The sequence below is a fragment of the Oncorhynchus mykiss genome, chromosome 19, assembly GCF_013265735.2.
Source record: "Oncorhynchus mykiss isolate Arlee chromosome 19, USDA_OmykA_1.1, whole genome shotgun sequence".
NCBI classification, from domain to species: Eukaryota; Metazoa; Chordata; class Actinopteri; order Salmoniformes; family Salmonidae; genus Oncorhynchus; species Oncorhynchus mykiss.
The window spans coordinates 21,895,513-21,908,860 of NC_048583.1; the positions used below are offsets into that span (position 1 = coordinate 21,895,513).

Consider the following 13,348-nt stretch of genomic DNA (forward strand, 5'->3'; position numbering starts at 1 on the left):
TGTAGTGGTTATGAAGACTATATGTATGCCATATGAAGCCTTTATAAATTGTAGTTTGTTTAAACTGGGACCAGTCATTCTATACGTTACGTAAGACTACAGCTAAAAACCACTGCTACAAATGGTAACTATGGACACACTACCTAAAGATATAGGTCGCTCCCCAAAATGTATTCTCTCTGGTATCTAGCAGGCATATATCTAAAAGTGCTGTAATTTCTAAATGGTTCACTCGATAGGGACGAATGTACCCTCACATTAAAGCTGACAGTCTGCACGTCCAAAGTGCTGGTGTACATAGCCAAAAACAACAAAATTGTCACTGTCCCAATACATTTGGAGCTGAGTGTACAAAACATCCAGAACACCTTCCTAACATCCCTGTAAAATGTGTTCGACACCTTGAGACACTAGGTGTCGAACGCATTATACAGGGATGCTGGCCCATGTTGTCTCCAATGCTTCAAGTTGGCTGGATGTCCTTTGGGTGGTGGACCGTTCTTGATACACACAGAAAACGTTGAGCATGAAAAACCCAGCAGCGTTGCAGTTCTTGACACAAACCAGTGCGCCTGATAGCAACAATCATACCCCGTTCAAAGGCACTTAAATCTTTTGTCTTGCCCATTCACCCTCGGAATGGCACACATACACAATCCATGTATCAATTGTCTCAAGGCTTAAACATCCTTCTTTAACCGGTCTCCTCCCCTTCATCTACACTGATTGAAGTGGATTTAATATGGGATCATAGCTTTCAACTGGATTCACCTGGTCAGTCTATATCATGGAAAGAGCAGGTGTTCATGATGTTTTGAACACTCAGTAGCCTTTACATTCAGGATGTTACTTGGCCAAGCATTTTTTGTATATTTTTTCGTATGCATGTTTTTATATACAGTGCACTCAGTATTACAGACCATACAACAATATGTTATCTGATGGTTATATTTGACAATTAATTCCTGCTTCTCATCTAAAATGTGTTTTCTGCCATCTTCTCTGAACTCTGAAAAGTGTGTGTTTGCATGTGTGTGTATTGACAGGGACAGCATGTCTTGTATGCATGTTTGCAATGTCTACCTGTTTTTGCATGTACTGTACACAGCATAAGTTACCACTCTATACATGCCTGCGTGTGTGAACACATGCCAGTGTGTTTGTCTGCTTTCTCGTATGCCCTCCTTTAGGAGAAGTCCTCAGCCTCAGCATTGGGGGCGCTGCCTGCCTTGGCCCCGTTCCTATTGCAACCAAGCCCGTTTTCCACTCTAGGGTTGACGTAGCTCTTCTTCCTGGCCTGGTTCTGGTTGTTTGTTCTGTCTACAGGGTCATACACCACTACCACGGCGGTATCCATGCGAGACAAGGTGTACATGCTGCTCTGGCGGGCCGGGTGGAGGCGCGTGGCCCTCAGCTCCAGCTCGTCATAGCTGGACACCTGGACAAAGGGGCACCAGCGGAAGACCTGCTTGAAGCCGGCCCGGAACCTGGGGGGGGGGGGGAAGAAGGGGTGAATAGAGAGGGGGGCAGGGGTGTGAATGACATGTGATTTTACAAACGGGGTGGTGTTCAAGGGCACGCTGTTGTGAAATGTTTTCCAACGGAAAAGGAAAATCTGTGTTCCTATTGGAAGAGTTAAAGTAGCACAGTACCCATGCCACCACGTTTCCAAAACATTTTCCACCTACTGAACACAATCCAGGTTTTCATATGGCAGGAGTAAACAAATTACATACCAATGTATACAGTGCAGGGAGGTTGAAGAGAGAGTTGTATAATGACATAAATCATCAACCGAAAGCACACAAGCTGCTTCACCTCGACCGAAACAGGCTCCTGCCCTATTGGCCATTTTGGCTCAGACAAGGCTTACTTAATAATAGCCAAGAAAGATTTAAATGTTGTTTTTATATATACACATCATAAAGGGGGCAAAGCAACCACACAGCACATCCTTCATGAATAGCCTGATTGTGTTGATGGTAAGAGTGCTATATATGTGCTTTAGATAATTGCCTGCGTGTACCTAAGTGCACTGGGGAGCTTCATTCACAAGCTAGCATTCATCAACGCTCAGACTCTGCATTCAGAGCACTGAAGCTCCTTCAAGGGAGTTCTTGCTCTGTATTTAATTTGGTTATGAGATTTCTGAGGCCGGGCAAAGGAAAGACTAAGGCACAGAGCTTGTCTCGATGGATATACAATTGCCATGCTCTTTTCATGGCATTAGGATTAATTGACCATGGAAATACAGCTACGTGTGTATAGGTTTGTGTGAGTGAGTGTGTGTGTGTGTGTGTGTGTGTGTGTGTGTGTGAGTGTGTGTGTGTGTGTGTGTGTGTGTGTACACGAGGTGACGCTGAGAGGGTCTTATAGGACTACACCTGACGTCATACCTCCAGGTTCTGTACCTGCATTGTTCCTGTTTGCAGAAAGAATGAGTCACACAGGCACTGAGTGGTTTAAAGAACAATGTTCAAAAAGCATACAAAGGTAACCAATTTCAAACCATGCTTTGATTTCCAGGTCTCGTCAGCATTCCTTAACGATGTCGTCGAAGTTGTTTTTTTGCATTTTCAAGAGTGCATGAAATTCACAAAAGGACATGTTATCAGGATTGCCATGCCCTGGACCTTTGTTGAAGCACATGTCTCTCGTGCAGTGTATTACCGGATGTTCAAAGCTTCGACATTCTAATGCACCTTAGTTGTTTTTCAAGGATTGTTATGAACCTATACAGAGGCAGGCCAAAAGCATACATATCATTTCCATGCCCTTTCCAACCATCGACCATGAAAATATAGCTATATGGGTGTGTGTGTGTGCGCACATGTACCTACGTTTGCACGCACACGTGGGTGTATGTACCTCTGCCCGTGCCTGCTCCCATTTCTGCTTGCCTGCCTGTGTGCACGTGTGTATTCTCCTTACCTGCTGTTGAGGCAGCAGTAGATGATGGGGTTGTACATGGTAGAGCTCATGGCCAGCCACAGCACTGACAGGTAGACCTGCTGGATGGACTTCCACCTCATCAGAGCCTTGTTGAGGCCCGTCGCGATGAAGTAGACGTGGTACGGCAGCCAGCAGAGGGCGAAGGTCACCACCACGATGATCATCATCTTGACCACCTGGAGGTGAGGGAGGGAGATGCGAGGTGTGAGGTAACATTAGTTCAATTCTCGTTCAACCCCGTGAGGCGAGCTGTCTGGACACTGGGTGGCATCTTCTGATAAACAGACACATTCTCCTGCCACTCGATCAGCCAGACAAATTAAGCTAATTAGCCTGTAAAGTGCACTCTGCGGTTATTATTCTGTGGAGAGCAGAGAGAGCGCTGTCTCTCCTTCATTTGGAGAAGGGAAATGAAGCTTTAGTCTGCGGTTTCCTTCTTCCAGTGTGTGTGTGTGTGTGTGTGTGCTTTAATGAGCCAGGTAGGAGCTCTGACTAGCTGGAGTGTATATGAGTAAACTTACAGGCTACAATGATCAAAGATAATAGGCCAGGGTTAGGGAAGAAGTGCATCAGAGTGAAAAAGCCCTGTCTGTGTGTCTGCTCTTTGCACTTTTCAAAACTAAAATGTATGCTACTGTAGATATAGATATATAAATAAAGTGGTGGTTAGATATCTTGCTTAAAAAAAAGAAAACACCCCAGTTCACTGGCCTTTTTAAACCTCAATTTTCTTCAGGGAGAAAATGGTGACAAAAACACAGTTTCTGAAAGACACAACAACACGGTTGAAATGGGAAGAAGTGAACTCCAGCTTTCAGTTTCCTATCACCAGTTGGTGGTATTCTGTAGTCTGCACCACAATCCCAGAAGTATTTCAGAGACTGAAGACGTTTCTCAGGGTCGATACTCTTCACACTAAGGGGTGATCTTTTCTCCAGGTGGGCGTCAGATCCGACAGGCAGGAGATAATAACAGAGCTTCTTTATGCGAGTGTGTGTGCACCGCGCATGCGTTTGTGTCCACTGCGGAAAGACTGCTATGATTGCACATCTCTATTCTCCTCCTCAAAAAGGACCTGTGGCCTCGAAGATTAAAGAAACAGAAGCTGACCATTCAGCCTACCGAGAGACTGGCAGGAAAGATCTTAGCCCCCCTTTGAATCCCCAGGACATGGCTTCTCTTCTGAAGAGAGAGCTTGGATTTGTCCCAAATGGCACCACATTCCCTATATAGTGCGCTACTTTTGACCAGAGCCCTATGGGTTAGGTTAAATAGGTAGCAATTTGGGACAAAGCCCTTAGCTTTGTGTAGGTACACTGCACAATGGTGTGGTTGCTAGATGGTGGTAGGAGTTGTTATCGCAAACGTAAAATATGGTCATGCTCAAGGTTGAATGGACTTGTTCAAAAACTGATGAACATCAAGGAAAATTTACACCTAAAGACTTACTGGATCAGTAAGTGTACGGTACAAAAGAAGCAATGTCACTGTCAAATTAAAAATAATACTGAAAACGGTTGAATATTGAAAGATGGGTAGATTTCCTGAATAAAGCCATCTTCCCATGTCCTGTAGCATTGTGGATACAGGTAGCGTACACAGTGGCAGGTGTGGTCTGTCTGTCTTTGGACGAGCATGGGAAAAGAGTTGGCTGTCTTCAACAGAAGGACTTTTCATAAAAGCTCAGAAAAGCAAAGTTCAGAGTGCGCCACACGACTGAGCCCAGACAGGCAGAGAGCAAAAAAATGAAGGAAAACCACCCGGAGAGAACTAAAATACAATACAAATGTTCCTCATCTCTATTTCTGGCAGCCAATATGGAGTGACAGAAGTTCACGGATGCCTGCACAATAATTGAAACAAGGCAAGATAATCTTATATTTCTCATGTCCATGACGTGAAATAGTACTTGTTTTCTTTCTGTCCTTGATTGAGCTTGTGTGGCTTGATGGAGCCATTGGAACCAATGCAAACGCTACCCAACCTGGCACTCCCGGCAACGCCAAACTAAACTCTCAAAGTATTTCAGTGAAAACAAATACTATTCAAACCCAGGTCTGGCTGGCTCATCAATGGTATTGTACCTAAGGACAGTACATTAAATGTGTTGTTTTCAGTGTTTCTTGGAAGGATAAGGAAGCAATACTAGCATACCTAGTAAAATGCCAGTCACTGCCCGTGGCTACATGTGGTCATGTCTTATAATAACCAATAGAAACAACGGTCATGTAGTCAACATGTCACAGACAAATGTGGTGTCCCAAATGGCACCCTATTTCCTTTAAAGTGCACTACTTCTGACCAGTTGAGGACAGCAAATGAGACAGTTGATAAGTCAGGGTTTTTAAGTGTTAGTAAGATAAGCGGACAACAGCCATTTTCAAATCAATGGAAAATAATCACATCAGATTTTTCCAGGACAATCGTTTTTTGTAATCTGAAAGAAATGTTACTCCTAGCAAATAACAGCAACACACACCTTAAAGAAGTGTTTACACTTTTCCATGTCAGTAAGCGGAGATAAAAATGGAGGATGGTTGTTCTCTGACAAGGAGAAAGGACATTTACTTGCTAGAGGACACTTGTGGCTAAAATGAGCGGACAGCTCAACAAAACAAAAGCCTGTGGCGTGGGAGAAAACTAGAGAGGTCACAGAATGTGTTAGTAACACTACTGCTGGGCTGGTTAGCGGGAGCAATATGGATTCTGTCTATGTTAAGTGGGTTTGGTTCCCTGTTAATAATCTGTACGCTATGAAGATAAAGAGCTAGGGGATGTATCGACCACTGGGTAAAAGAATACAGACACAGTCCCAGCAACAAACACATGCGAGCGCACACTCACAAACACATAAGAATGCATACTAATGTGCACGCACGTGGACACACACACACACACACACACAGCAGCGCAAAACTAAATGTAAAGTACAGTGTAACCCAGAACCAGAAAATGAACTGGCATCTCGTGCAACACTCGAGCACACACATTGAAGAGCAGGGGAGCTAGAGGCTCAAAAACAAGTGAGGATAAATACAACCTAAAAGCCTGCGGAGCTATCAAGAATGGATCAGGTATGCATTCATTCAAAGGGAGAGGAGTGGGACATATTTACTCATAAGTGCCACTCGCCGTAGGGTGGCAGGGAAAGAGTGATGGGTGCCGCAGAAAGAGTAACTGTCTGATTAGGTAGGTGATGAGGTGGGTTGATTATACCTCATTTTTGCACTCCCCATTTACGCAATCTGAAGCAACCGCCTTCTGTCAGCAATCATTAGTCTTGGTGGTGACTCGGTTACCCATGACCCCTTGCAGGCACGCGCACACACATTCACTCCCCCATACAGGGTTTTGACGATCTGGTGGTTTTGTTTTTTTTCTCTGCTAGACCTGGGTTGAAATAGTATTTGTTTACTTTCAAATAGAGCATTTCAAGTGTACTTGTTTGGGCTTGAGCCTTGCTCAAGGGAACCAATGAAGTAGTCCCAACCACCGCCCATCTCATGGCACTCCAACTATGATTCAACCAGTACGTGCCCAGTGGGTTTCTTCCAATGGCCTCTCGCTGCCTCCGGAACTCCGGTGAAAATGTTCGGAAATAAGTGTTTAATGGTCCGTTTTCCATGCAATTCTCTGAAAAAAAAAAGACTTTGGTTTTAGGGTCCACTGATTGCGAGGTAAAACAAACACCAACCTCATCACTGTAAGCTGGGTAAGTTAAAGGGTGTTTTTAAACCTCAAAATGAGTCTCTGTTGAGATGAGCACTTTCCAGGCCATCTGTTATGTAGAGTTTAGAATCCTCTCTTAAGAGTTATGTTCAGTGCAGTCCATTTTCATGTTTTTATTTCCTTTGCATATAAGAACTAAGATAGTGGTTATTAAATGCAATTAAGAAAATAAAATGGCCGATTTTGTCTTTTTGGTTTAAAAGGCTCATTTGTTCAAAAAAATAAAAATAAAAATGCTCTTTCAAACACATATATGCAACTGATGTAAAAGACTGTACAGTACTTTCTGCTCTTTGAGAGACGTTGTGACAGACATTTATGAATGTGGCAAAAAAAAAGCATAGTTTAGAAACACATACTGTATGTCAAACAAATGTACTGTTTTTAATGTGGGATCCATTCATTTCCAAGACAAGTCCTGGTGAGGACATGAAATCCTTCAAAAGCCCAAAACAAATACTGAATATTTAATTCACCCTGGCTCAAACCAAAGAAGCTACAAATCCATGGAATTCAGTCCTACGGAACACCTACTGATTTGAATATACAGTCTACTCAAATAACCAGAGAGTATATGAATACATATTTATACACCCAGAAGCTACACTAAATAAAAGTGTTGATCCTTAAAAAAAATGTAAAGATTCCTGTGTTAGTTTAAATCGACAGATGTTTTTTTTTTTTTTTTTCCGTTTGCTTTTTAAAAAATCTGCTTCCAAGTGGTTATTGTGAAATGTGAGGTCTTGAGGGCATAATATTGACAATAATAGGAATCTTTTCATTTTTTTTAAGGATCAACACTTTTATTTAGAGAAACCTTGTGCTATAAATACTGAATGTTAATGATCATTTACATTTGTATAATGGTCATTGAATTATTCAGTAAGCGAGCTGAATGGTCTTGGTTAGACTAAAGGAAAACCGGAGTATGTAGAGCAACTGACAAGGAGAGAGAAATAGCGAGAGAGAAAGAGAGATGCAGAAAGAGCATTTAAAAGTTTTGTGGTGGAAGCATCATTCGATGGGTATGCTTATCACCGGCAAAGTGAGTTTTAGGATCAAAAGAAAAATGAAAGGAGCAAAGCCCAGGGAAACAGTTAGAGGAAACCCTGCCTCAGACTTCTGAATACCTCATCCTGGAGCAGTTGTATTTTTCAGTGGAACAATTACATACATTTTAATGCCAAAAACACACCAGAATGGCTTTCCAAGAGGTGTTGAGTGTTCCTAAATGATCCAGCCTCAATCCTGACTTAAATCTGCCCAAAAATCTGAGACAAGGCTAGACTATTGCTGTCCATTTTTTATTTATTCAACCTTTATTTAACTAGGCAAGTCAGTTATGATTCCCAACCACATGTACTGAGCAATGTTAACAAAACAATCGATATAAGTAGGGTTGCCCATTTTGGGGAATATTCAGAGGTGGAAGCTTTCCGTGGGAATATATGGGAATTAACACAAATGTGTAAATTAATATTAATACCATTTAAATATAGATGTTTTTTTGCATTGGATATACAGTATTTACCATATATGTAGATAGAAACCTAAACCTTTTACTTTATCATAAGTGGACATCATTGCAAATGATTAAATCCTTCCAATAGAAATGTTTAAAAAAAATAGTTATTGCATCTCCATCCCAAAGCCCTTACTTGAAATAGTACTTTGCGAGACTACCAAGAATCTTGCCCTCATCCAGGCCAAGGTGGCAAGACACGGTAGTGATGACACCATAGGCCTTGTTGATCTCTGCACCAGACAGGATGCTCTTGCCAGTATACTTGGGGTCCAATGTACGCTTGCGGCGTGTATGGGCTTCAGGCAGAAGTCTTCACGCTTTTTGTATTTCAGAACTGCAGTTTCCTCTGCTTGGAGCAACAGTGAAGTGGGCAGTACGGATTTCTTCTCTTCCATCTGCAAGCAGAGTCTGAACATCAGACATGATAGCATTGTCCCCCTCAATTCGTGCAATGGCTACTGCTATAGGATTCAGGCGTTTCAGGCTGCTTACCACTCTCCCAAAATACATCATCCAGAAGGATCCTCTTGATGGGGCTGACCATATCGGCAGGCTGTGATTTGGCCATTTCTGGAGACTCCTGGAGACTCCTTCCCCTCCAGGAGACTGTCAAACACGATGACAACACCACCCCAACTTTGCTTGGTGAGGTAGATTGCTGCTATAACTTGATGACCCTACACAAACCTAACCATTTCCTTGGCTCTCTTGTAGAGTGCATCCATTGTTTTCAGTGCCATGATGTCCTTGAGGAGCAGATTCAATGCATGAGCAGCACAGCAAATGGGTGTGATGTGAGGGTAGGACTCCTCCACTTTAGACCAAGCAGCCTTCATGTTCGCAGCATTGTCTGTCACCAGTGCAAATACCTTCTGTGGTCAAGGTCATTGATGACTGCCTTCAGTTCATCTGCAATGTAGAGACCGGTGTGTCTGTTGTCCCTTGTGTCTGTGCTATTGTAGAATACTGGTTGAGGGGTGGAGATGTTGTTCATTATTCCTTGCCCACGAACATTCGACCACCCATCAGAGATGATTGAACAGCAGTCTGCTTTCTCTTTGATTTGCTTGACCTTCACTTGAACACTGTATCCAGCAAATGAGTAGATCAAGCATGTCTGGTTGAAGGGGTGTATGCTGGGCGAAGAACATTCAGAAATCTTTTACAATACACATTGCCTGTGAGCGTCAGAGGTGAACCAGTTGCATACACAGCCTCGACATTTATCAGCATTTCTCTGACTACGTTCCTCCATTGAGTCATAAACACTTCTGATTCCAGGAGGACCATGAGCTGTTGCTATCGATAAGGTGTCTGATTCATTAATTTCACCTTGAATATTAGTAGAGGGACTTTTGTCAGAGGTTGCTTGTTGTGAGTGCTGAGGGAACTTTATGCACTTGTTCAGATGATTCTGCATCTTTGTTGCATTCTTTACATATGATTTGGTACAGTATTTGCAAATGTACACAGCTTTCCCTTCTACATTAGCTGCAGTGAAATGTCTCCACACATCAGATAGTGTGGACATCATTTTCCTGTAAAGATGAGGAAAAAAGGGGGAAAAAACAAACAATTCCATGTACAGATAAGTAGTTAAGCAGTTAGATTAAACAACTCATTTGAAAGATAAAATCAAACATGTAATGGAAACAGGTGAATTAACACTCCTCAGTTAACAGGCTCAAGCAAGCTAAAACCCACATGGTAGCAAAAACTAACTAGTAGAAATCATTAACAAGTTAGAAATTATTTAAACACACTTTGCTGTAGGCTACTAGAAGGCATGTAGTCCTTGGCTCAGACAGTGTAGTAATGTGGGCTCAATAGCATCTCATTAGTGTGCAAGATCTTGAGAATCAGCTGTACATGTGATGGAAGAGTGCACTGCACATGTGATGGAAGACTGAACTGTGCATGCAGAGGGTTGCAATTCCATTCAATTGGGGATAGTTTAACCAAAATATGCCACAAGACCTAGAGTTGCCATGTGTATCCCACAAAAAATGTTCACTGTTATAAGCTAACTTTTTTGATGAATTTAAGCAAAATTCCCCAAATTCCCAGGCTTAACTTCCCATTGAAATATTCTGGAAAAATTCCAGAAACTTACCGGACGGTTTCCGACTCTTTACAACACTAGATATATGTTGTGCAAAGTCGGTAGAAAGGCAGCAAAATGTAAAGACTGTGCAACGGGTGTTTAGACTTTCGCTTGGCACATTATATAGGGAATAAGGTGCCATTTGGAATGCAGAAACAGTCAAGACTAGGAGGATTACTCCTCATGCTCCTGCCCTCTTATCTGCCCAGTTTAGAAGGAGCCTGTGTACCATGGGGATTAACAAACAGTCTTATTGGATTTTTAAAAAAAGGCAAAAAATCCAGGTCTCCCCAGGTAATCCATCTATCCACCACCCACAAGTCAACAGCAACATGCATCCAACCTCTTTCAAATTCTGCTTCGCTGCCAGACACAATCGATGATGGTTCGAGCGACTCCACTCTATACCCAGATGGGGTAATGGATTCACAGGTGTCATTACGAGGCATTTCTCCAAAGCCTAATGTAATATTTCCTAGACTTTGTGTGTATGCCACCAGACAGGGAACAAATATAACCTGGAGTACCAGGACTGGTCTGCACAGCGGAGGTTCAAGCAACAAAAGGAAATGCGAGCCTCCTCCGACATCATTTCAGTTGAATGGAGATAATAATAATGAATGTCAGGGAATTATGGCTTTTATAGCTATTCAATGCTTCCTGACACACTTCCGACCTGATCATTTTAACCGTGATTGAGTTATACTGCCTATACATTATCAAATAAATGTAGGCTAATTAAGTTTTCAAATGGCATATATTATATTATTTTGCCATTTAAGGTGAAAAGTTTGAATGAAATGTAGGCCTACTTTAAAAATGAAATACTCCAATAAATTGTTACATTCAGCAGCCTTACAGTTTCCGATGAGCCTGATAGGTCGACATTTCATTGGGGGCAGGAGTAGAGAACGTAGATGCAGCTATCTGGTATCATATTCACTTGACACGGTAACAACGAGATATCAACTTTTTTGATGGTTTATTTTTGTGGGTTTTTGGTAGCAAGCAAGTTTGCTTTAACACGCAGGTGCATATAATCTCCCATTAGTAGCATTTTAAGAAACACAGGGCCAGCGGTATTGCTTAGCACAGTGCTGCATACTGCCTGTTGGTTGCAATGCAGCCACTCTGGTTTAGATGTTCTAGTTCAATAAAAAGTTGTGTTGGAGCTTGATTCATAGCTTCAGCACAGCTGAAGTAAATGTGCTGAATATTAAGCTGCAATACTATACATTTACATGGGGTATGTGGATCAGGGTTTCAGATGTTGTGAAGGGGGGGTGCTGTGGGATTATTTAAGATACTCTTTGAAGAGGTAGGGTTTCAGATGTTTTCAGATGATGGACAGGGACTCTGCTGTCCTAGCTTCAGGTGGAAGCTGGTTCCCCCATTGGGGTGCCAGGACAGAAGAGCTTGGACTGGGCTGAGCTGCCCTCCCGTTGGGGTGAGAGGACCAAGCGACCAGAGGTGGCAGAATGGAACTCAGGTTGGGGTGTAGGGTTTGAGCATAGCCTGAAGGTACGGAGGGGCAGTTCCTCTTGCTGCTTCATAGGCAAGTACAATGGTCTTGTAGTGGATGCGAGCTTCGACTGGAAGCCAATGGCGTGTGCTGAGGAGTGGGGTGACATAGGAGAATTTGGGAAGGCGGGCTGCAGTGTTCTGGATAAGTTGCAGGTGTTTGATGGCACAAGTGGGGAGCCCAGACAACAGCAAGTTGCAGTTGTCCAGACTAGAGATGACAAGCACATGGATTAGGACGGGGCGTTGTCAACCGTGATGGAAAAGTCTTGGAGCGGACAGGTCTTCCCCAGGAAGAAGAGCAGATCCTTCTTGTCGAGGTTGAGCTTGAGGTGGTGGGCCGACATCCAAGTGGATACAGTGCATTCGGAACGCTTTCAGACTCCTTGACTTTTTCCACATTTTGTTACGTTACAGCCTTACTCTAAAATGGATTACATTTAAAAAAGTCTTCAATCTACACACAATACCCCATAATGATAAAGCGAAAACAGGTTGATTAAAAATAAACTGATTAAAAATAAAACAGAAATACCGTATTCAGACCCTTGGCTATGAGACTCGAAATTGAGCTCAGGTGCATTCTGCTTCCAATGATCATCCTTGAGATGTTTCTACAACTTGCTTGATTGGAGTCCACCTGTGGTACATTACATTGATTGGACATAATTTGGAAAGGTTCACACCTGTCTATATAAGGTCCCAGAGCTCACAGTGCATGTCAGAGCAAAAACCAAGCTACGAGGTAAAGGAATTGTCCGTAGAGCGCTGAGATAGGATTGTGTCGAGGCACAGATCTGGGGGAAGGTTACCAAAAAATGGCTGCAATATTGAAGGTCCCCAAGAACACTGTGACCTCCATCATTCCTAAAATGAAAGAAATTTGGAACCACCAGGAGGACTATTCCTAGAGCTGGCAGCCTGGCAAAAAGGAGCAATCGGGGGAGAAGGGCCTTGATCAATGAGGTGACCAAGAACCTGATGGTCAATCTGACAGAGCTCCAGGGTTCCTCTGTGGAGATGGGAGAACCTTCCAGAAGCACAACCATCTCTGCAGCACTCCACCACCTTTATGGTAGAGTGGCCAGACGGAAGCCACTCCTCAGTTGAAGGCACATGACAGCCCGCTTGGAGTTTGCCAAAATGCACCTAAAGGACTCTCAGACCATGAGAAACAAGAATCTATGGTCTGATGAAACCAAGCTTGTAGCGTCATACCCAAGAAGACTCAAGGCTGTAATCGCTGCCAAAGGTGCTTCAACAAAGTACTGATTAAAAGGGTCTGAATACTAACGTAAATGTGATATTTTAGTTTTCAGATTTGATAAATGTCCTAAAAATCAGCCACCTGGGTGCCAGAAGGGGGAAGGAGAAAAGTAGTGGAGTGGCTTCTGCATACCAATGATAGGAGAGACCGTGTGAGGATATGACGGACGCAAGTGACTTGGAGTTGAAAGAGAAAAGGAGAGAGCCTAGACCCGGGCTCTGGGGGACACCAGTAGTGAGAGTACATGATG

The 13,348-nt window shown here is 43.0% G+C and overlaps 1 protein-coding gene across 1 annotated transcript in view; it reads right to left on the reverse strand.

The window, feature by feature from the left end:
* Nucleotides 1–704: 704 nt before the first annotated feature.
* LOC110497511 (neuromedin-K receptor) overlaps nt 705–13,348 on the reverse strand; it is a 38,430-nt gene continuing 25,786 nt past the window's right edge. The window contains exons 4-5 of the mRNA XM_021573648.2: nt 2,932–3,128; nt 705–1,487 (exon numbers count right to left, since the gene is read on the reverse strand). Of these exons, the coding sequence (XP_021429323.2) occupies nt 1,187–1,487; nt 2,932–3,128 (498 nt within the window). The 3' untranslated portion in view covers nt 705–1,186. The remainder of the gene's footprint in view (nt 1,488–2,931; nt 3,129–13,348) is intronic.